The following is a 20,700-nucleotide window of genomic DNA, read 5'->3' on the forward strand; positions in this document are numbered from 1 at the left end:
CAATGCTGTCACTTCCTGGCTGCATGACCTTGAGCAATTATTTAATCTTCTCTGTGCCTCAGTTTCCTCATCTTCAAAACAGGAACAATAGTACCTAGCTCACTGGCTTATTGTGAAGATTAAATACGTTAATACAGCAATCTCCCACTTAGTAGTAGTAATCCCTTTCTGAAAATCACATTTCTGCAGGAAAATCTGGAGCCTATTTTGTGTCACTTTTAAAAAAGAAAAAAATTGAATGAATACCCATCAACCAATTCAAGCCCCCAAGCAACTTCAGTTGCAACTAAACATAGTAAATCCCTACTTATAAATAAACCAGCACATTAAGATGTAAAATGCTGACCTTCAGTAATATTGGCAAATGGTACCTGGATGCCACACCGCCTCCTTTGCACTGTAATCATCTTTCTCTCTCAGGTTTGCTTCCTTGCCTGCAATTTTCTTCAAGGCTTTCCCAACTTTGTTTTGAACTCAATGTAGAACAGTAGGCAAAAGCAAGGGTTAAGTATGAAAGTCAGCAGGTCACAGGTGACTGACACTGAATGGCAGATGGACACTGACCAGGATTGGGCAACTTCTCTGTCCCAGCTATATCCTAAGGGGATGTACTTTTGGAGTTGACAGCAATTGCACTTTTCAAAAGATTGATGCTGGAATTTTATCCTTTTCACCAATTGTATTTGGAATGTAACACTTCCTGTGCTGTTAAAAACAAAACAGCGTTTTATTTTAAAACGTATTGAGTTTGGGGTTATGTAAATATAATCCCCCGTCCCCCCCATAAACACCAGCTGGGATGTGCGGAAATGAGAAATCTGTACTCCTTTACAGATTTTAGGTATGAAAAACCAAGAAGAGAAGACTTTATTTGGAATGTATCTGGCCTACAGAACGTGATGCCAAGTTTTACTGTCTTGGTCTGACTTACCAACTTTGTCAATAGCTGTATTGTCATTCATTAATTCACCCCCTCCAAAGATATTTTTTGAGCACCTACTCTGGGCCAGCTTTGCTAGCCTGAGGGATGGAATGGTGAATGAGCTACGGTCCCTACTTTGAAGGAGCCAACAATTTGGGGGGGGGGGGGCGGGGAACGGCAGGGGCAGATTGCAGTAGCTGCCTGGAGGCGCTGCACAGGCAGAGGCTGGCCTTGGGGAGAAGCTGGCCGGGGAGGGAGGCAGGAGCACCGCGTGGAAGCAAGGGATCCGCACGCCACGTCCGCTCTGCGCGGTCGGAGCCAGAGCTAGGCCCGCAGGAGAGGGTGGCCTGGGCCCCGTGCCACCTCGAACCCAGGGGAAGAATGCGACATTCTATTCGTTTCGCGATTGGAAGCCACGGCAAGGGTTAATCAGAGGGAGATTATGTGATTAAGTTTTTGAGACAGATCCGGTGTGTCGCGCTGTGAGTCTCTGGCGGTGGTGCCCGGGGAGAGGGGAGGATACAGATATTCTAACCGGCACCGCCGAGCACGCTTTTCTCTCTTCCCAGCTGTGGGCGCGGTTAGTAGGCCCGGAAGGGGCACTGGAGGAACCTCCTAAACCAACTTTCAATAAAGCGGCACAGAAGGGAAGCGGTGTAGGGAGGAAATCAAAGTGAACCGCTCCTGGTTGCGGCAGCGGTCCAGGGCAAGGGCGAGCTGGCCTAGGAGTCGGCTGAGAACGTACAGCCACCGATGGTTTTTCTCCCAGGAGCGGACCTCACCTGGACACTCACCAATTCACAAACTGAGGCCCCAGTCCCGGAACTCCGGGCTAGACGGCCCCGCCCCGGAACCTTGTGTTCCCGGAACTAAACGCGGAAGTCCTTTTTGTTACCACCGGTCGCAATTCTCACGGGTCGCTTCCGGTGAGGAAAGATGGCGGCGGCCGCTCGGGACTCACGTGTGGGTGCGGGGAAAAGGCTGAAAAATTCACTGAAGAAGAAAAAGAAGATGAAAATGGTAGCCCGGGCAGTGGCTTCGGAGTTGGAAGAAGAGGGCAAAGACGCTGCCGACAGTGGAGGTAACGTACTAGGGTTGAGCTTTGGCTACTGAAAAAGAAGGCCCGGTTGAACTTGAGCAAGGAGGGGATGCGAGTGGCTTTGCCGCTAGTTTTATCTCGGCGTGGCCTCGAAGGGGCGATTTGGGCCCAGTGAGAAGACGAGGAAGCGGTGTTCAGGGGACGGACGCTTTGAAACTCCAGCAAAAAGGTTACAGAGACGGAAGGCAAAAGGAAGGGGGGCCATTTGAAATTACGAGTGGGACAGGTTTCGTAGGGAAGGAGCAAAAGGCCAAAAGAGGTTAGAGGGAGGTAGGTGGTATACTTGACTTTTCTTGTGTGGTAGTTGCGTGACTCTGGGAGTTAGAGACCTGATAGCGATGAAGGAAACGAGTATGTGGTTGAAGTAGAATAAAAGTATCAGTTGAACTCTCAGAAACGCTTGCTATTGAAAGGAAGGAAAGATACTCTGAGGCCTTCAGCCCTGATGTGACCGTGCTGCACCTCTTTACCTTCGTCCTTGGCATTGAGTTCTTAGGTTACAAGAAATTACAGACAGCCCCTGACCTTCTGCGGTCCAGTTATTGCTCCTTTGTACTAGCTAGAGCTTTGCAATAGCCAGAGTTACTCTTTTACAATGTACAGGTCATGGGAGTTATCTCTGCTCAAGATGGTCCAGTGGCTCCCCATCTCAGAATAACATCCAGACTCCTTAGATTGTATGGTGACCTTCAGGCCATCTTCTCTCCTAATTTCCTACTCTGCCCCCCACTAACTACTAACTGTAATCTAGCCTCATCGATATCCTTGTGATTTAACACATCAGACAGGCTCGCACACCAGGGTTTCAGCGTTCCCTGGGGCTTCACTGCCTAGAGTATTTTTCAAATGCTTGTGTGTTTCTCCCTCACTTCCTTCCATCTCTGATTCAGTGTTTTATCTGCAAGACTTGTCCCTGATCACCCTCCGCAACGTACTGCCACTGCTCTTCCTTCATCTTGCCTCCCTGCCTTCATTTTTTGACTTCTCAGGCTTTCTTTTTCTGTCTTTCCCCAATCATCTGACATACTGTGTAATTGCTCTGCATCTCTCTGAGCTGGAATGTATGTTCCCTAAGAGTAGAGATTGCTGTTTCCTAGTACGTAAAACAGTGCCTGCTGCATACTGGATTTTTCGCAGAAATTTAAGTAAATGAATGGATAAACCTGGACTTCCCAAGACCAAGAAGAAGAAACTGCCATTTACTACTGCAGTCTCTAGGTAATTACACTCCTCATCCCCTTTCAAAGGAGTTGAGGAAAACGGTCCATTTGTTGAGCAGGAATTAGAAGTTGTGGTTCTGATATTTCTTGTACTCAACAGACTAGTTCATGTGGGGTTGTCAGAGAAAGAAACCCTGCATTTGAAGCAGAATGTCAGTACTGCTTACAAATTTGAGTGTCAGTCAGATTTGTCTGTTCAAGTACTGAATAATTCCAAGTTAGAGCTGTTCTGACTTCTCAGTGCAGTATTGTCAATGCTGATTAGGTCCTGAGGTTCTCTCACTACTGTAGATCCATTACATTGTGGATTAAGAAAGGTCTGGGATAATGTGGAAACCTAATTATCTAATGTAGTTGGATAACTTCATGTTGAGGATACAAAAGATGAATAAACTTCTGCTCTAGAATTATAGTCTTAGGGAAGATAGATATTAAACACAGGACTGCAATATGTTTTGAGTATTATTAAAAAGTAGTTGTTACAATCACGGTCCAATTAAAATGGTATAAGGATGGAAACAGAAACCCATATCCTGTAGAACCCAGCTTAGGCATTGCTTCCTGTCTTACACGTATTACTCAGAGTATACTCTGTTATTATTTTAACATGTCTTTCTCCTTATAGATATAGGTTCCCCAAATGCTGGAACTATGTCCTATTTATTTTCATAGGGCCTTCCTTGCATATTTTAGTATTAGGTAGATTTTCTTGTTGAATAAATGGATAAGGTGGCATTTCATCTAGGCCTTAGAAGGATGAATAATTTCGTAAGTCTGGGGGTGGAGATGACGGTTTCCTCAGGCCTACAGGAAAAAGCAAGTACGATGGCACGCAGTCTCTTAAGATGCGTGGGCTAGTTAGGACACAATGAATTGTCTGCTATGGCTGTAGCTATTCAAAGAAGTTAAACAAGTGAAACTGGGAACAGAGGGTGAAGCCAGATTGTAAAGAGCCTTGTGTGTCGCATGAAGGAGACTGGACTCTCCATTTGTAGGGAGTAGGGAGCTATTGAGAACTTTTAAGGCAGAGGATGACACATGTTTATAAATACCACTGCCGCTCTATGGCGACTGACATGGAGTGCTAGAACCATTGATTGGCAGTTGCAAACCTGTGTCAGGGCTTGCACTAGGACAGGACTCTGAAGAGAGAGAAGGGACCCACTTGAAATGTTTTTCAGAAGGAAAACATTCAGTTTTCCAAATAACCAACTTACCAAAAAACTCATAGCACCATAAATTTCAGGTGTACTCTACTGGCAGAGCAATTACATAATAACAGCTGTATTTTTTGAGCATTTCGATGTACTGTTCTATGCTCCTCATAGGTGCATCAGTGCAGTTAATTCTGACAACAGCCCTATGAAATAGATATTATTTTTACTTTACTTATGGGAAACTGAGACCCAGAGAAGTTATAACTTGCTTATCCCAATACATAAGCTGATCATCGGGTTGATAAATGACAGCCATTATTGAAGTTTGGCTTTAGTGTCTACACTCTTGACCACTACTTCTTTTCTCTTCACTTTCTGGTCTGTACCCTGTAAGTTTTGACTTCATTGTCTCCATCAGGATTTCCTTCAGGATTTACACTGTACCTCTGCAACAGAGGTAAATTATAAAAAGCCTTTTATTTAATAATACATTGAGTAATGTAGGTCCATTGGTTATAAGATGGCACGTCCTCCCTTTGCCTAATTCAGAATTTGTTATTTAATATAACGATTCGCTGTTTTCCTTTCATGAAATCAGTTGTTTCTGGAAAGGTGACCCATCTTTTGTAGTTCGGTTATTTATGTACGTGTGGCCTTAGCAGAACTAGTAAGATTTCAAAAAATTTCAGCTAATGGACGCTGAGAAACTTTAAAAGCAGAAGATTGAATTTGGCTTCAGACACATCAATGAATCAGTGTGCAAATTATAGGCTTATTAAAGTGAAGTGTACCGACTCATTTTATCAGGAAACTGAATCAGAGGCTTCTCTTTGAACTTTAATTGGATCCTAAAAATTGATAAAGATGTGCCTTATCATGAATATTTGAAAGCAGATTCATTTAGCAAGATGCTACTTAAATTCCGTAGAACACACAGGTATAACCCATGCATTGTTTGAACTTTTCCCTCTGGCTTTAATTTGTTTTGACACATTATGTAAGAAACATAAAAGTGTATATATACATAGATGCTTTTTACCAATGTAAAACTCTTAAGTATTGTTTGTGAGACTTTGCAGAAGTTTCCTGGTTCTGATAAGAGAGTTTGTCAGCTTTGGTAACAGCAGTATCAGAATTTGGCATAGAACCTGATACATGATATAGTACTTAATATCCATTTAGTTAGTCACTGAATAAATTGGAAGTTTCACTTACTGTGATTTTTTACACTCTTGTAGTAGGTTTTGTTGAGGGTAAAATTAACAAAGTGTATATAATGTAAACTTACATGATAGCAAAATGATTCAGACTGAATTTTAGTAAATTGTAATACTTTTCGGTAGGGTTTGGAATTTGATCATAGTAGTATCACAAGTGATTACAAATCAGAGCCATGTGGGAGGTAAAATATCAAGCATTATAAAGGGGATGATGACACCTGTATCTGAGTTAACCTTAAACTGCTCAGATTTATTGAACTGATACCTTCTTGCAGGTTCTGATACAGTGTATAGTTGGTTCTTAAGTTTGTATTCTTAAAACACACACAGGCACACATAGCCTCCCTAGTTAGTAAAACAAGTCAGGTGAAGACGTAAAAACAATGGTTGATGATATCAAGTATCATGCAGGGGAGGTTGATAACCTCCACCTCTGTGTTATCCTGGAACTACTCAGATTTATTGAATTGATGCAGTGTTGGAGGTTTAGACACAATGCTAACTTTATTATTAAGCTTGTAGTCTGTTTGAAAAAAAAGATTCTGTAGTCAGTAAATTAACCCAGGTGAAAAAAGCCTCAGTCATTATCCAGCGCAATGATGCAATCAACCCCTCCCTCGTAGCATGGGCCTATGTGACTGTAACCTGGTAGAGAAGAATGGTAATTTCATGTTTTCTAAATTGTTCTGGTCACATATGTGAAAAATGGCCATATACGTCTGACACAAGACTTGATAACAATCCAGTTTAGAAGGTCCTAAGAGCTATCGCTTCATTTTTGATAAACTATAAAGCTGTATTTTAGATATAATAACCTAGCAGATAAATGTGCTTTTCATCAAACTGTAGCTTATAGCTTCCTTCATCATGTAAGTTACTTAAAAATAGCAAAGGAACACGTCTAAGAAATGAAATATATCGTAGTCCTACTTGAGTAGTTTAGCAATTTATAGGACAGACTCAGGAAACAGACTACCTCAGGCCCTATGCTTTGGCTTGCCTAGATAGTACATCTTTTAATTTGTCTTATAGTAGAACTTTAATTTTAATTTTGGTTATTTTTATGGAAAGCTGGGATGACTTCATTTTTTTCAAAGATAAGTGCTTTAAAATTTTTTAAAACATCGATTTTGAATATTCTAAATTCAGTAGTAATTGGCAGGAAAGATCATGTGGCTTGAGCAGAACAAATGATTTACAACTAGAATGGGGAGCAGTAGTTTCAAAACTCTTGATAACTAGGGCAATGTGCATTCTTAGGCAGACTCAGAATGGGGATGAGGAAGGGACTCTTCTGGTTACTGAGGCTTAGAAAAAATTCTTTTTAGTGTTTAGTTATTTATTTTGAGAGAGAGGGAGAGGGAGAGCGTGAGCATGAGCATGAGCATGTGAGGTGGGGAGGATCAAAGAGAAAGGGAGAGAGAGAGAATCCCAAGCCGGCAGAGCCCAGCAAGGGGCTTAATCTCAAGACTGCAAGGTCACGATCTGAGCTGAGATCAAGAATCAGATGCTTAACCAGTTGGGCCACCCAGGTGCCCCTAGAAATTTCTTTTTAATTCAAGCTTTCTTAAATCATTTAATGAATATTTTCTGTTTTAGCTCAGTACAGATTAGTCTGAGTTGAATCTTTGATTCAAAGCTTTCTAGGGCCTCAGGAGTCAAACATTTGTATTTCTCTGTCCCGTTAACTTTGTAACTTTGGACAAATTTTTAACTTTTCTAAGCTTTGGAATCATCCCCTGTGTAAATAGAAGAATAAGAGCAACTCATAGAGTGTTTTGAAGATGAAATGGTAATCATAAAAAGTGTTTATTTAAATAGTATCTTGCTCCATCCAGATGCCTGGGTGGCTCAGTTGGTTGCTTAAGCATCAAACTTTTGGTTTTGGCCCAGGTCATGATCTCAGTTTGTGAGATCAAGCCCCACATCAGGCTCTGTGCTGACATCAGAGTCTGCTTGGATTCTCTGTCTGTCTCTCTCTCTCTCTCTGTCCCTTCCTGGTGCGTTCTCTCTCTCTCTCTCTCTCTCAAAATAAATACACTTTAAAAACAATAAAAATAGTGTCTTGCTCTAAATACATGTTAGCTAGTTAGAATTGTCAGTATTTTAGAGTACTTTGAAAAGTTGTGGCACATGGTGCACCTGGCTGGCTCAGTTGGTAGAGCATCCAGCTCTTGACCGTGGGGTCGTTAGTTCAAGCCCCACTTTGGGTGTAGAGCTTACTTTAAAAAAAAAAAAAAAAAAAAAAGTCATGGGACAGTGACATTGATCACTTCTAAAATAAAGTCAAAATTAGTCTTCACTTGATAATTCCCTGGCACGTGCCTTATAGGCTGTAACTGAGACAGTAGATAGAATTGTAATGGAAGCAAAATTCGTTTTACCCTCTGTTTTTTGGCATCCTTTTCTTTTTTTAAAATTTTTAAAATGTTTGTTTATTTTTGAGAGAGAGAGAGAGAGACAGAGACAGACAAAGCACGAGCGGGGAGGGGTAGAGAGAGAGGGAGACACAGAATCTGAAGCAGGCCCCAGGCTCTGAGCTGTCAGCACAGAGCCCTATGCAGGGCTTGAACCCACCAACTGCAAGATCAGGAACTGAGCCGGAGTTGGTCACTCAACTGGCTGAGCCACCCAGGAGCCCCTTTTGGCAACCTTAAAGCTTTTGCTATCTCTCATCTCTGGTCTGTCTTCCAGGTTTTCAGTGTCCTTGTTTGCCTGGTTACTCTCTGTTATTTATTTCATGTTGACTACCAGATCTGTAGGAAGTGCTTTTCATGTGTTATCTCATTTAATCAACATAACAAATCAATGAGGTAAATCCTGTTTTCATGCCTGTTTTGCTACAAAGAAACTGAGACAAAGAGGAGACAATACTGTTGGGAAGTAATGGAATCAGGACTTAATGCCAAGTCTGTCTGATTTTATAACCTGAGCTTGTCATCCTTGAGCTGTATAACTAACTGGTCGTCCAAAGATTCCCATTCAGCTCTTCACATGTCTTGTAGATTCCGGCTACCAGTGGTGTTCCTTGCTTGTTCATTTCTCCTTCTCCACAACCACATTAAAATTCTTATCATGTGTGTCTAATGTGTGTGGTATGTAATCAACACTTAAATGTTTACTATGGGCTAGGCACTCTCTTAAGGACTTTATATATATTAACTCTTAGTCGTCATAAACGGTATCAGATATTGAAGTAGATACTATTTTATTGCCATTTTTACAAGTGAGGACACTAAGGCAGAGAACTTAATAACCGTCAGAGAAGTCACATAGATTTATATCTGGAGTTGAGGTTGAATTCAGGCAGCCAGACTTCTGTTTTCATACTTTTAACTACCACTAGCTGATGTCTACCAAGTTTTTATGAGGGATTCTGTTTGATTTAGAGTAAATTCTAAAGGTGTGAAGTAAGTTAAATGTTAACCAATAGCCTTAATGCTCCCAGATGGTATTTGTATTTTAAAAGAACAACCTTCTTAATCCAATAGAGAAGCTGTTTAAAAATAAAGTCCTAAGGTAAGTACCAAAAGGAAAAAAACACGAGAAATTTGGCCTCTTACTGGAACACACGTATAGTGCTGTAATTTTAAACTGCTTGGTTTTAATTTGGGGGTTAATGTGCATATTTTATTTCTTGGATCGTAAATCAGACCAGCTTTTTTATAAACCAGCCAGCTTTTTATACTCAGTCCTTACTTTCCAGTTCCCAGATCCGGTTTCAGCTGGTCTGAACTTGTTGTCATTTCATAAACATTTCACCTTTAACATTCCCATGCTTTTGGACGTGCTGGTTTATGCTGCCTGGAATGCCCATAATAATGATGATTATAATAATTTTAATTTTTATACAGGGCATTGATTCAGATCTAGGACGTTTTTGGTTCTAGATTTAGTGATCATGCCCCCTGCCTCTTTCAATTCCCCTGGGTTGTGGAATCTTACTTCCTTGGCCTCCTCCCTTCTCTTGTCATTGAAACCCTTGCTTAACCTAAGAAGTAACTTTAATATCCTTTGTAAAAGATATCCCCAGGGGCGCCTGGGTGGCGCAGTCGGTTAAGCGTCCGACTTCAGCCAGGTCACGATCTCGCAGTCTGTGAGTTCGAGCCCCGCGTCGGGCTCTGGGCTGATGGCTCGGAGCCTGGAGCCTGTTTCCGATTCTGTGTCTCCCTCTCTCTCTGCCCCTCCCCCGTTCATGCTCTGTCTCTCTCTGTCCCAAAAATAAATAAAAAACGTTGAAAAAAAAAAATTTAAAAGATATCCCCAAACAGTCACCCTTTCCTCATTACCTTTTCTTTTTCAAAAGAACACTTACGAATTTTACAAATTGTAAAACCAAATTTTGCAGTTGGTTAATGGATTTATCGACCCTACTAAAACATGTGACTTCTTCAAGGAGAGAAACCTACATCTAGATTTTTCACTTTCCCTTTCCTTCCCCATCATTCATGAATGCCCAATAAATATCAAAGGACTGAGTCTTCTTAAAACTTTATCCCATTTCCAAAGGCTAAGGAAAGTAGCTCACTAAATCTGGGATCAGAGACAGATGGTAAATTTGAAAGGGAGCTGGAAGTTTGGGGAGAAGGCAGCAGGAGATGGAAATGCCCATGCCTACCACAGTACCGCAGAGCTCTAACCCTGGCCTGCCAGTATGGTAGGTAGTAACCGCTAGCCACACGTGGCTTTTTAAATGTAAAGGGATTGAAAATTCAGTTCCTCAGGTGTCCTGGCCTCATTGGAAGCACTTCAGTAGATTCTAATACCTGGTGGTTAGTGGGCAGCTCCGATAGAATATTTCCATGAATGCAGAAATTTACGTTGGAACCTTTAGTTATTACTTCCAGTAAGCATTCTTTGTAGCCCTTCCTTAATTTCCAGATTTTAAAAATAGGATGTAAACTTAGAGTTAATGTTTAAGGTAACACACAAGACTTCAAAGGAGGTTTTACTTATATGGTGCTGTGGATATATTCACTTACCTTCTGTTGTTAAAGATCAGTTAGTAGAAAATTCAAAAAAAATCTCATTTTCATAGTGTACAGTGAAATTTTAAGAACCAGTTCTACTTTGTGATTTGCTTTATCTTCGGTATCCTTGAAGTAAATCCTGTTTCTTAGTATGCTGGAGGACCTCATTACATTGGCATTTTTTTATTTATATAAAACCTGATCATTTCCATTTTTGCAGTGAATGCCTGACACCTCTGAGTTAGAACTTCTTTTTAGAGATCAAAATTTATGAATCATGTGGATATTTTGGGATTTTTTAATTGGTTTATATGGGTTGTATAAAATGGTGTTATAAAACTTTTCATGGATTTATTGTGTGCCTAGAATATGCATATTGCGATAGTCTGAGTAAGAAACGTCAAGAAAATTAACTAAAGTTTAGAAATAGAGAATTGGAGTAGCTTATTACAGTCGTAAAGTCTTTTGGCTGCCTTTACAGTGCAACTGAAAATGTGAAATTTGTTGCAGTTTGTGTGTGAATTCATCAGGACAAAACACTAGATGTCAGTGTTGTAGTTTTGACATTTTACCAGGAGCTGGTACAGACTTCTGTTTTTCATCACCCAGCTCTTCTTCATCAACACAAACTTTTAAGCTGTTATGCCTCTTTACATTTAGATTCCTTTCTTACTAGGAGAAGCACTTGTCACAGAATTGTTTATTTTGCTTTTAATATCCATGCAGTGCTACTAACTCAGGAATAAAACATGTATATTTTTTTTCGTCCAATTACATTCTCTAAACTTTGTTTCTCAGTGTACTTTCCAGGGAACACTGGTCCTAGGAGATGCTTCTCAGGGAAAAATTGTGTGACTCTGAAATCTGGTATATAGTAGACACTCAGATTCATTGAATTGAATGATGGTGCTAAAAGCTTTTGTTTGGCAAAATCTAAGTACTTTTTAAAATGTTTTATAAATAATAAAGTTCTTAAATCACCTGTATTTGCTTGTCAAGGCTTACAGTCACACTTTGTTAGATTTTGTACATTTACCCAGCATGCAGGATACAGAGGAAGCTTCCGATTAAATATGTGGCAAATGAGTATCTACTTAAATTTTTTTTCTCTTTATAAAGAAATGTGCAGAATGTCCTGACTCCTTATTTCAGCTCAGGCCATGATCTCAAGGTTGTGTGGGGCTCCTCACTGGGCTCTGTGCCTGCTTAAGACTCTCTCTGTCTCTCTCTCTGTCTCTCCTCCCCTCCCCCCCTTTCTGTGTCTGTCCCACTCGTGCTCGCTCTCTCTCAAAAAAAAAAAAAGGAAAAGAAATGTGCAGCATAGCATAATAGGGCAGTAGAATTATTAGCAATTTCTTCCATTCTCATTTACTTTTTGATAACATTGACACACTTATCACGCTTTGAAGATACTTTATTTTTGCTCATGTGCTTGAGGTTCATTTTTTTCTATACGTGTAAAATGTTTCATATGTTTTTATATTCCGTTTCCTTATGTTAGAAATTTTCATCTGAAATGTATTAAATAATTTGGTTTTACATCTTTTTCATTTCATAAATTCCCAATACTTAAATAAAGGTATTAATGGCAGAATTGCAGGTATTACAATGACTAGCAAAGTCGGATCTTTCTGGCACATGTCTCTTAATTCGTGACCTACAAGGGAGATAGAGAGGATCACCCAGAAGTTAACAGCTGACTATACGTTCAGCTCCTTTTATTTTTGTCATGACAATAAGCTGAATTAAGGGGGAAAAAGAAAGGATATTTAAAACAATATGCACATTTAAATGAAATTACTTAAGGAAGGGGGGAGTTGAGTCGAGGTGCAGGCAGGTTATTTTGAAGTAAGAACGAAAAACAATGAGACTTCTCAGAGGTAGGAGCAGACGTCCTGGTTATGATGCTTCGCTCTGATGCGGGGAGATAGACCCAGCACAGACTCCCCAGAACGCGGTGCTTTTCTAGCTCCTCTTCTGCTTATGAAGAAATATTCCAAGTTACTAAGCTGTCGGATGATTGTCTCCTTTGAAGGATTTCCTAATAACCTCCATAGGCTTCTGAAGAACAAAACGGAAGCTGTCCAGAAGGCTGTGGCTCCTGTCGATGTAGGCATACCATGCTGGTGGTCCTGTTGGTCAAGTGCATTGAGCTCTGGAAGTTGAGAAAGCATGCAAAACTTCAAGTTCAAGAGCTTCTCAGCAACTTGATTTTTAGGCAAGGCCACTGATTAGACTCTTCTTTCTGCCGACCTTCTGACCCCAGCTATTTGAGTCTTAAAAGATGAACAAGCTGGCAGGAGTGCCTGGGTGGCTCAGTCAGTTAAGCGTCTGACTTCCCCTCAAGTCGTGATCTCATGGTTTGTGAGTTCGAGCCCCACATGGGGCTCTGTGCTGTTAGCATGGAGCCTGCTTAGGATCCTCTGTCCCCACTTCTCTCTTTCCCTCTCCCACTTGCATTCCCTTTTTCTCTCTCTCAAAAATAAACAAACATTAAAAAAAAAAAAAACCCAGATGGACAGGTGGCAAATAACCCATCTGTACTTTTCGTGGAGATTGTGCATGATAAAATTCCAGCAGTCCACTTTCATAGCCGCGGCTCAGAACTTGATGTTATCATTCAGTTGCCATTTAATCTTCAGTATCTTGGGTGGATGTTACTTTATTAGATTATTTTTCAGAAATGTTAAAACACCTAACTTTATAATGTTATGTGCAAATTCTATAAAAGAAGGCTGTGTTTTTATGTTTGTTTTATAGATTTTCACACACACAAATTGAGAATTTTAAATCTCTGGGTCAAATCTCCAGAGAGGTTATTCTGACTTCCTGTACCATGGAGACATTATGCCATTTTCTTGATGATTAAAGTTGTTTGCTAATCGTTTTAAAAATATAATCTGGGGCGCCTGGGTGGCGCAGTCGGTTAAGCGTCCGACTTCAGCCAGGTCACGATCTCGCGGTCCGTGAGTTCGAGCCCCGCGTCAGGCTCTGGGCTGATGGCTCGGAGCCTGGAGCCTGTTTCCGATTCTGTGTCTCCCTCTCTCTCTGCCCCTCCCCCGTTCATGCTCTGTCTCACTCTGTCCCAAAAATAAAATTAAAAAAAAAAAAATAATAATCTTCATTAGTCTCTTTGAGTAGTTTAATGACACAATTAAGGCCCATGGACTTGACCGCAGCCTACACTGCCCCCATGTCAGTACCTGCTGCTACCTCGATGGCTGAGAGGTGGTGTGGGCTGTCAGATTTGTTTCTCCTACCTGGGTCCTGGGTGCTGAGGCCCAGCATGACTGGGCCAGGTCTTTGGGGCCTGATGACTGCAGGGTGGAGGGTCCTTTTGCCCTCTGCTGGCATTGAGCTGCGGGACTTGAAAAGCCCCCTCTTGCAGGAACAGAGGCAGATGGAGGACTGTCAGCTTTAGAAAGGCCCTGGGGGTCGGCATGGCCTTGGCAGCCTCTTCCTCAGGTGTTAGAGTTAACTTGTGTCTACTCTTAGGTTCTGTAAGAAGCTGTGGGCCAGAAAAGGATCACTTTTCTGCTGATGATGAAGCAGCGGAAGCTGATAATGAAGATGAAGTTGAACCCAGCGGCAATGAAAATGGAAATGCACCCGGAGCTAGTGTTGGAACTAACGTGGGCTGGGCGGATGCCATGGCCAAAATTCTTAACAAAAAAACTCCTAAAAGCAAACCCGCGATTCTGGTCAAAAACAGAGAGCTGGAAAGGGAAAAAGAAAAGTTAAAACAAGAGAGACTGGAGAAAAGAAAACAGGTGTGTCTTACTGGCTGTTTTGTAGATCAGACTGTTTGCCTCGTCTGGTTGCTATCTGCACCGAATCCTTCCTGGCAGTGTTGGTCCAGTTCCCATTCTGGCTGTTAACTGGCTTCTGACACAGGGGTGAATAACCACAGTTTTGTTCAGAAACCTCATCTAAATTACTCCATTGAGCACATTCACTTTTTAAGCATCTAAGCAAAGAAATAGAAATTAAACTCCCAAGCAATTTATCCTTTTAAAAGCAAGTAAGTTATACATGTGGCAGTGACTCCTAGGGCTAAGTATTTCATTCAGTTTTGCTGTTTGTATCATCATCATTAGGTTCTGAAGCAATATAATCCTGTTAGTTACTTTTTGCTAAAAACCTATTTTGTAATATAAATCTATGAGGATGTCATCCTCAGGGATTGGTTGCAGTTCTGCAAACGGACTATTTCAGTGCTAGATAAACTTGAATTCATTATAACTTTGGTTAAAGCACTGATGATAGAAGTTAGACTCACACTGTCTGCTGATTAGAGGGCAGAAGTTCGACTTGAGTTTGCCATTGTATATTATAAAAATAAACAATAAGATTTTTAAATCTCTTGTACTTGATGATGTATTTTTATGTCTAAAATACTTTTTAATGAAAGAAAAATAACTTTCTATAATCGTACTGACAATGTAAAAGTACTGATTTCCAAGAGGTACTTCCTAGGTAAAAAAAGAAGAATAGATTTGAATTGGCATGTATTTCCTTTTAAGTTCATCATCCCCCTTCCCTTGTTTCAAGGGAATTGTTTTCTTTGTTTCTAATGCTAGTTACTCTGTGCAGAAGGCTATATGAAGATGAGCTTTTTCAAGTGTTGCATTTAGAAACAGTTATTAATTCAGTATTCTCATTTTACTTTAAGATAAATTTTATCTCTAGATCTTACTAATAGCTTTTCAACTGAAAATTTGAATCTTTATTTTCTGACAAAAGCTGGAGGAAGCTTTAAAAATAAGATCCTTTTTTTTTTTTTTTTTTTTAAATTAATTTTTTTTTGGGACAGAGAGAGACAGCATGAACGGGGGAGGGGCAGAGAGAGAGGGACACACAGAATCGGAAACAGGCTCCAGGCTCCGAGCCATCAGCCCAAAGCCTGACGCGGGGCTCGAACTCACGGACCGAGAGATCGTGACCTGGCTGAAGTCGGACACTTAACCGACTGCGCCACCCAGGTGCCCCTAAAAATAAGATCCTTAATTACTTCTAGCCCCAGTGTTCTAGTGAAGGTAAGAACATTTTGAAGCCAAGAGAAATGGGTCTCTTCACTCTGCTCCAGGCCAGTGCTTTGTAAGCTAGAGATGATACTGTTCACATAACATATGAAAACATTGGGGCGCCTGGGTGGCTCAGTTGGTTAAGCATCCGACTTCGGCTCAGGTTATGATCTCACGGTTCGTGGTTCCAGCCTTGCCTCAGGCTCTGTGCTGACAGCTCAGAGCCTGGAGCCTTCTTCGGATTCTGTGTCTCCCTCTCACTGCCCCGGCCCTGCTCACACTCTGTCTCTGTCTCTCAAAAAAGTGAATAAACGCTAAAAAATATACATTTACAAAGGGGGGAAAAAAAAAGAAAACACACCTATTGATACCAGAAACAGGACACAATAGATACAAACGCTCTTATATATTTCTGAGTAGAGTCTATGCAAATCATCATTGTTTTTTACTGTTAAATATTGTCAGTTTCTGGAATATCAAGTACTTATTTCTAATCATAAGTATAAAAATATACTTCCAATTTTTTAAAAAGTATTTGGGGATTATGCATGCCTTGGGTACTACAGATAATTAAGACTCAGCTGTTTTAAACTTACAAGTAAGATTTTTAAATTTCTGGCATAATCTGCTACTGAATTTCATGACAGTTAAAGTAAATTATCTGATCTGGGAAGGAATCTATTCCCTTAGAAAGGAATCTGGCTAATCTTTTATAGCGAGAGCAGGAATTTGATTTTACTGTGATTAGACGTTTTCATTAATACAAAATGAGACATTACACAGATGGAGAAAAGGAACAGATAAAAGGAGATTTTTTCCTACTGGTTCTAATTATGCCTTTGATGCTCACCAGCTTCTTGGGGATGAGCTCATCGTATTTGGTGTATTTGATATTAGGTGATACGTTGGCCCGAGACCGCAGTATATGCCAATGGAGTGTGCTGATGTGTCACGTCAGGTGCCTGGGACCAGAGTACTAATGGATATGATGCTCTGCTTTTAAAAGCTGATACAAATTCTTAACAGTTCTGACTACTGAGAAAGACAGTTTCTGAAAAATAAAGAATGTTTAAACTTGTGGTTACCAAAGACGGTAGTTTGGGGTCTGCCTGATGCTTAACCTCCGATGATCTGGTGGTGGCAGGTCAGGTAGGTGGCTCTCTCACACCCACCTTGTCCTGCCTGGCTCGGTCAGGCCCCTGCTCTGGCAGTTCTCCAGGCCCCTGCTGTCAGAGAGCCTGACGGAAACTCACTTTGTGCTTCTCACATGACATGCTGAGTGCTAACCACAGGCCCCCTGAGCTGAACCCCCCAAATGTGGGTTTTTTCAGTCCTTGTGACAAACTAAGCCAGAATGATTTATTACCTTTGTCCTTTCACAGAGTATCATATCAAAGTATGCTGCACTTTCAAAAATGCCTAATATTCTTTCACATAACAATATTTATAACACAGCTCGATAAGAAGCGGGAATGGGAAATGATGTGCAGAGTAAAGCCAGATGTTGTCAAAGACAAAGAAACAGAGAGAAATCTTCAGAGAATTGCAACAAGGTAAGACTGTTCTTGCCCTTTAAAAAATAAGTATACTAAAGCTTTGATAGTGATCCATTTCTGACTAGACCTGGTTCTTAAGCTCTGCCTTCTCAGAGCCATGTGATTTATATCAAAACCTGCCTACTTAATACTGAATTCAGCCAAAGGTTTTGCAGGTCTCGTGAGGCAAGAATATCATGTCCTCAGTGTATATTTGGTTTGAACCAATTTGAGATCATCTTGTTTTTATAGTCACGAGAACAGTGTAATTAGACATGCATTTCTCTTATGACGATTGTCTGAATTTATGGCACTAGATGACTGTTTTTGTTGTCTTGCATTGTACTTGAGGCGTAAGGAATTCTGCATTATAGCAGCTTTATGCAGGCCTTTCACTCTGCATTTTTTATCATTGGCACCAGATGTTTACTTGATGCCCTCTGTGTCCAAAGATAAATAGAACCTGGTGGCTGCTGGGTGGTCCTTGCCTACTCACCTGTAGGAATTCTAGTCTCTTTGAGACCAGAGGTATATCCTGTGTGTTAGGAACATACAGCAGCAGATTGTCAGGGCAGTGGGGAAGACTTCACAGAGGAGAGAACATTTGAGCTGCTACTTGAAGAATATAGCAATTATATGTAACGGAATTACTTTTAATTTTCTAGTTACCTACATTATTTGGGTCATTTTTTAAATCCATCTGACTGTTCTACAGTGAGATAAGAGTTTGAACAGTAGAGCCAGACTGCTGGGTTCAGATCCCAGTGCCGACTTAATCATCTGTGTGTCCTTGTGCATGCTACCTAATTTTTCTCCATCTCAGTTTATTTACTTGTAAAAACAGTAGAATATTGTGTCCACCCTGCAGGATTTCTCTGAGAATTAAATAAATTAATAACATAAAAAGAATTTAGAAAAGTGTATGGTTGGTGCACAAGAATAAGTACCTCCTTAGATTTTATACCCTAGGTACGTCACTTCCCTCACTTTGGTCCCAGCCCTGCTTGGGAGGCTATGGATTTTTATCCTCCTTATAAGCTAATAAGCTAGCCTGTTAGTTTCCTGGATACTGGCAGAAGACAGGAGACTTTGGGTCAGAGACAAAGGACTGTTGGCAAAGCAGTGGCCAGAGCGTCACGTTCCCACTGGTTACCATTGTCCCTCAGGGGCAACACAGGTGCCGTGTATGGATGCTTGAGTGTGCGATGGGTTGTGTTACAGGAGAACACTGTTCTTGGGAATCTGTTGCTTTTATGGTGAATGGTAACAAGCCTCTTCTTTGTCTTGAGGAGATGTTACCTCTTCCCTCGAGGTTGCATACCGTAAACTAACTCTCAGAAGTGACCTGTGTAAGGAACAGTCAGGGCCTTGCATCCTTGAAAAACTTAGCAAGAATGTACAGAGATGCTCAGGGTCCATGGCAGAGTACCTCTCCCAGTGATAGAATTCTAGAGCTGGAAAGGATGTTAATAGTTTAAATCAGTGTTGTCCAATAGAAATATAATGTGAGCCACATATATATTTTAAAATTATTTGGTAGCCACATTGAAAACAGTTAAAAAAGAGAGAGGGGTGAAATTAACTTGAGTAATGTATTTTATTTAACCCATTATAGCCAAGTCATTTTTATTTTATCATATAGTCAGTAGAAAACAATTATTAATGAGATTTTAAAATCCTCTTTTTTCATACTAAGTCTTCAGAATTGAGTGTGTATCGTAAACCTGGAGTATATTGCAATTTGGACTAGCCAGTTCTATTTCATGGCTCACTAGCTCTGTGTGGCTCATGGCTACTGTAATGGACACTGCAGGTCCTAACCTTCAGAATTCATCTTGGAATGAACTTAACTACAGAACAAAGTTTTTTAAATAAGTATTTCTTAAAACTGGATTTTAAAATTAGTTTTATATTAGAAGAATTGCAGATAATATAACTGAATATTTTTTAAGCTACTTGAGTGTAATTTTTCCCATTTATATAACAAATTGAGATCTAGAAAACCTTCTAGATGTTACAGTCAGATGGTTAGACAGCTAACTGTGAAGGCTGCTCTCTTTCCAGCACATAATGATGCCTTCAGTTATTGTAGAATTCTATTTTGAGAAATAAATGTTTTGTTAAAAGTAATTTTTAGTTCTAATTGCACAGAAGTTGATTGAGAAAGATGAAAGCTGAAAAGAAAAATCACCTATAAATTCACGTATATTTATTCTCTGTTCAGAAATTTATATTCCTTCGTTGAGATGTATGTTCATTTTTCAGATTCAGCTGTTTTCATTTGAGTGCCTATTAAATGCCTGCCTCTTTCCTAAGTGGTAAAAATACATTGTTTTCATCCTCCATGTTTGTACTCTAGTGTAATTGTATTTAATGTTCTGGTCATTTTCTGTTCTGTAGGGGTGTGGTACAGCTATTCAATGCTGTTCAGAAGCATCAAAAGAACGTTGACGAAAAGGTTAAGGAAGCCGGAAGCTCAATTAGAAAACGTGCTAAATTGATATCGACTGTTTCCAAGAAAGATTTCATCAGCGTTCTGAGAGGGATGGATGCAGGTACAAGTGAGAAAAGTTCGAGTGGAAAGAACTTGAAAGCCAAACAGGTAAGACTTTTATGTAGGATTCAGTACATCTGACTTTTAGCTCTTAAACTAAAGTTTTGGGGTGAAAAAGCACACTACAGATGTAAAGGTTTGGATTCTTAAGCTTCATGATGATTTATTCAGTATGGAAGTTGCCAGTTAAAAGTGACATACGTACCCCTGCTGTTAGCGGTCGGGAACCGGGGGAGTCAGAGATGGAGCGGGATCTCCGTATCTGAAACCCTGCCCTTCGTGCCTTTTGGAGAATAGAAACCTGAGTGAGGGATACGGCTTCGGTTTGAGATGTTCACTCACAGAGGTAACCGTGATGGTGTGTAACTTCAAAATGTGAAGGGTCGGAGCTTTGGGGAACACGGTGGAGACGAGCTTTGGGGAACACCGTGGAGAGTCATCCTTGTGCCGAGGCCGCTTGGTGATGTCTGACCGGTTGGAAGATAAGAGTATAAATACCGTTTGTAACGTCTGGCACCGTAACGTTGCTTCTCCAGTTCTTTCCACCTGTGGGCCCCAATAGTTTCCTTCTTAATGTGCCAGGTGAGAGGTTCTGAAATGTGCTGCACTCTCGGTAGGGCTGTTTGTTTTGTTTTTCAATGAAAGCGAAGTACAGGTTACTTGATGGCTTCATTTCTGTTGCATCGGGCAACGGAGTCTGTGTTAGAAGTTGTTTGCTTGTCTTTTGGTTTGCCATTTGAACCTCTGGCAAGAAGGGCATTCAGGAATTTCATGCTAGCCTAGGGGTTCAAGTATTTTTTCAAGTTATTTGACTAAGTTGCCATTTTACCTAATTTTGACAGAAGTTTTCTAGGCCGTTTAACTTTATCTCTTGCATATTAAGGGGCCCCAATTTTTTTTTAATTATCTGTATGATACTGATGCTCACTGGTGCTGCTATTTTAAAGTGTTTGTCAGAATTACGTATAAACACATGAATACTGTATTTGGGGATGTATG

The 20,700-nt window shown here is 40.6% G+C and overlaps 1 protein-coding gene across 1 annotated transcript in view; it reads left to right on the top strand.

Annotated features, from left to right (window-relative positions):
* Positions 1-1,482: 1,482 nt before the first annotated feature.
* Positions 1,483-20,700, top strand: part of RRP15 (ribosomal RNA processing 15 homolog) — a 40,300-nt gene continuing 21,082 nt past the window's right edge. The window contains exons 1-4 of the mRNA XM_049634562.1: positions 1,483-2,003; positions 14,084-14,358; positions 17,068-17,165; positions 19,548-19,749. Of these exons, the coding sequence (XP_049490519.1) occupies positions 1,859-2,003; positions 14,084-14,358; positions 17,068-17,165; positions 19,548-19,749 (720 nt within the window). The 5' untranslated portion in view covers positions 1,483-1,858. The remainder of the gene's footprint in view (positions 2,004-14,083; positions 14,359-17,067; positions 17,166-19,547; positions 19,750-20,700) is intronic.

This window comes from Panthera uncia, chromosome F1 (assembly GCF_023721935.1).
Source record: "Panthera uncia isolate 11264 chromosome F1, Puncia_PCG_1.0, whole genome shotgun sequence".
Classification (NCBI taxonomy): Eukaryota; Metazoa; Chordata; class Mammalia; order Carnivora; family Felidae; genus Panthera; species Panthera uncia.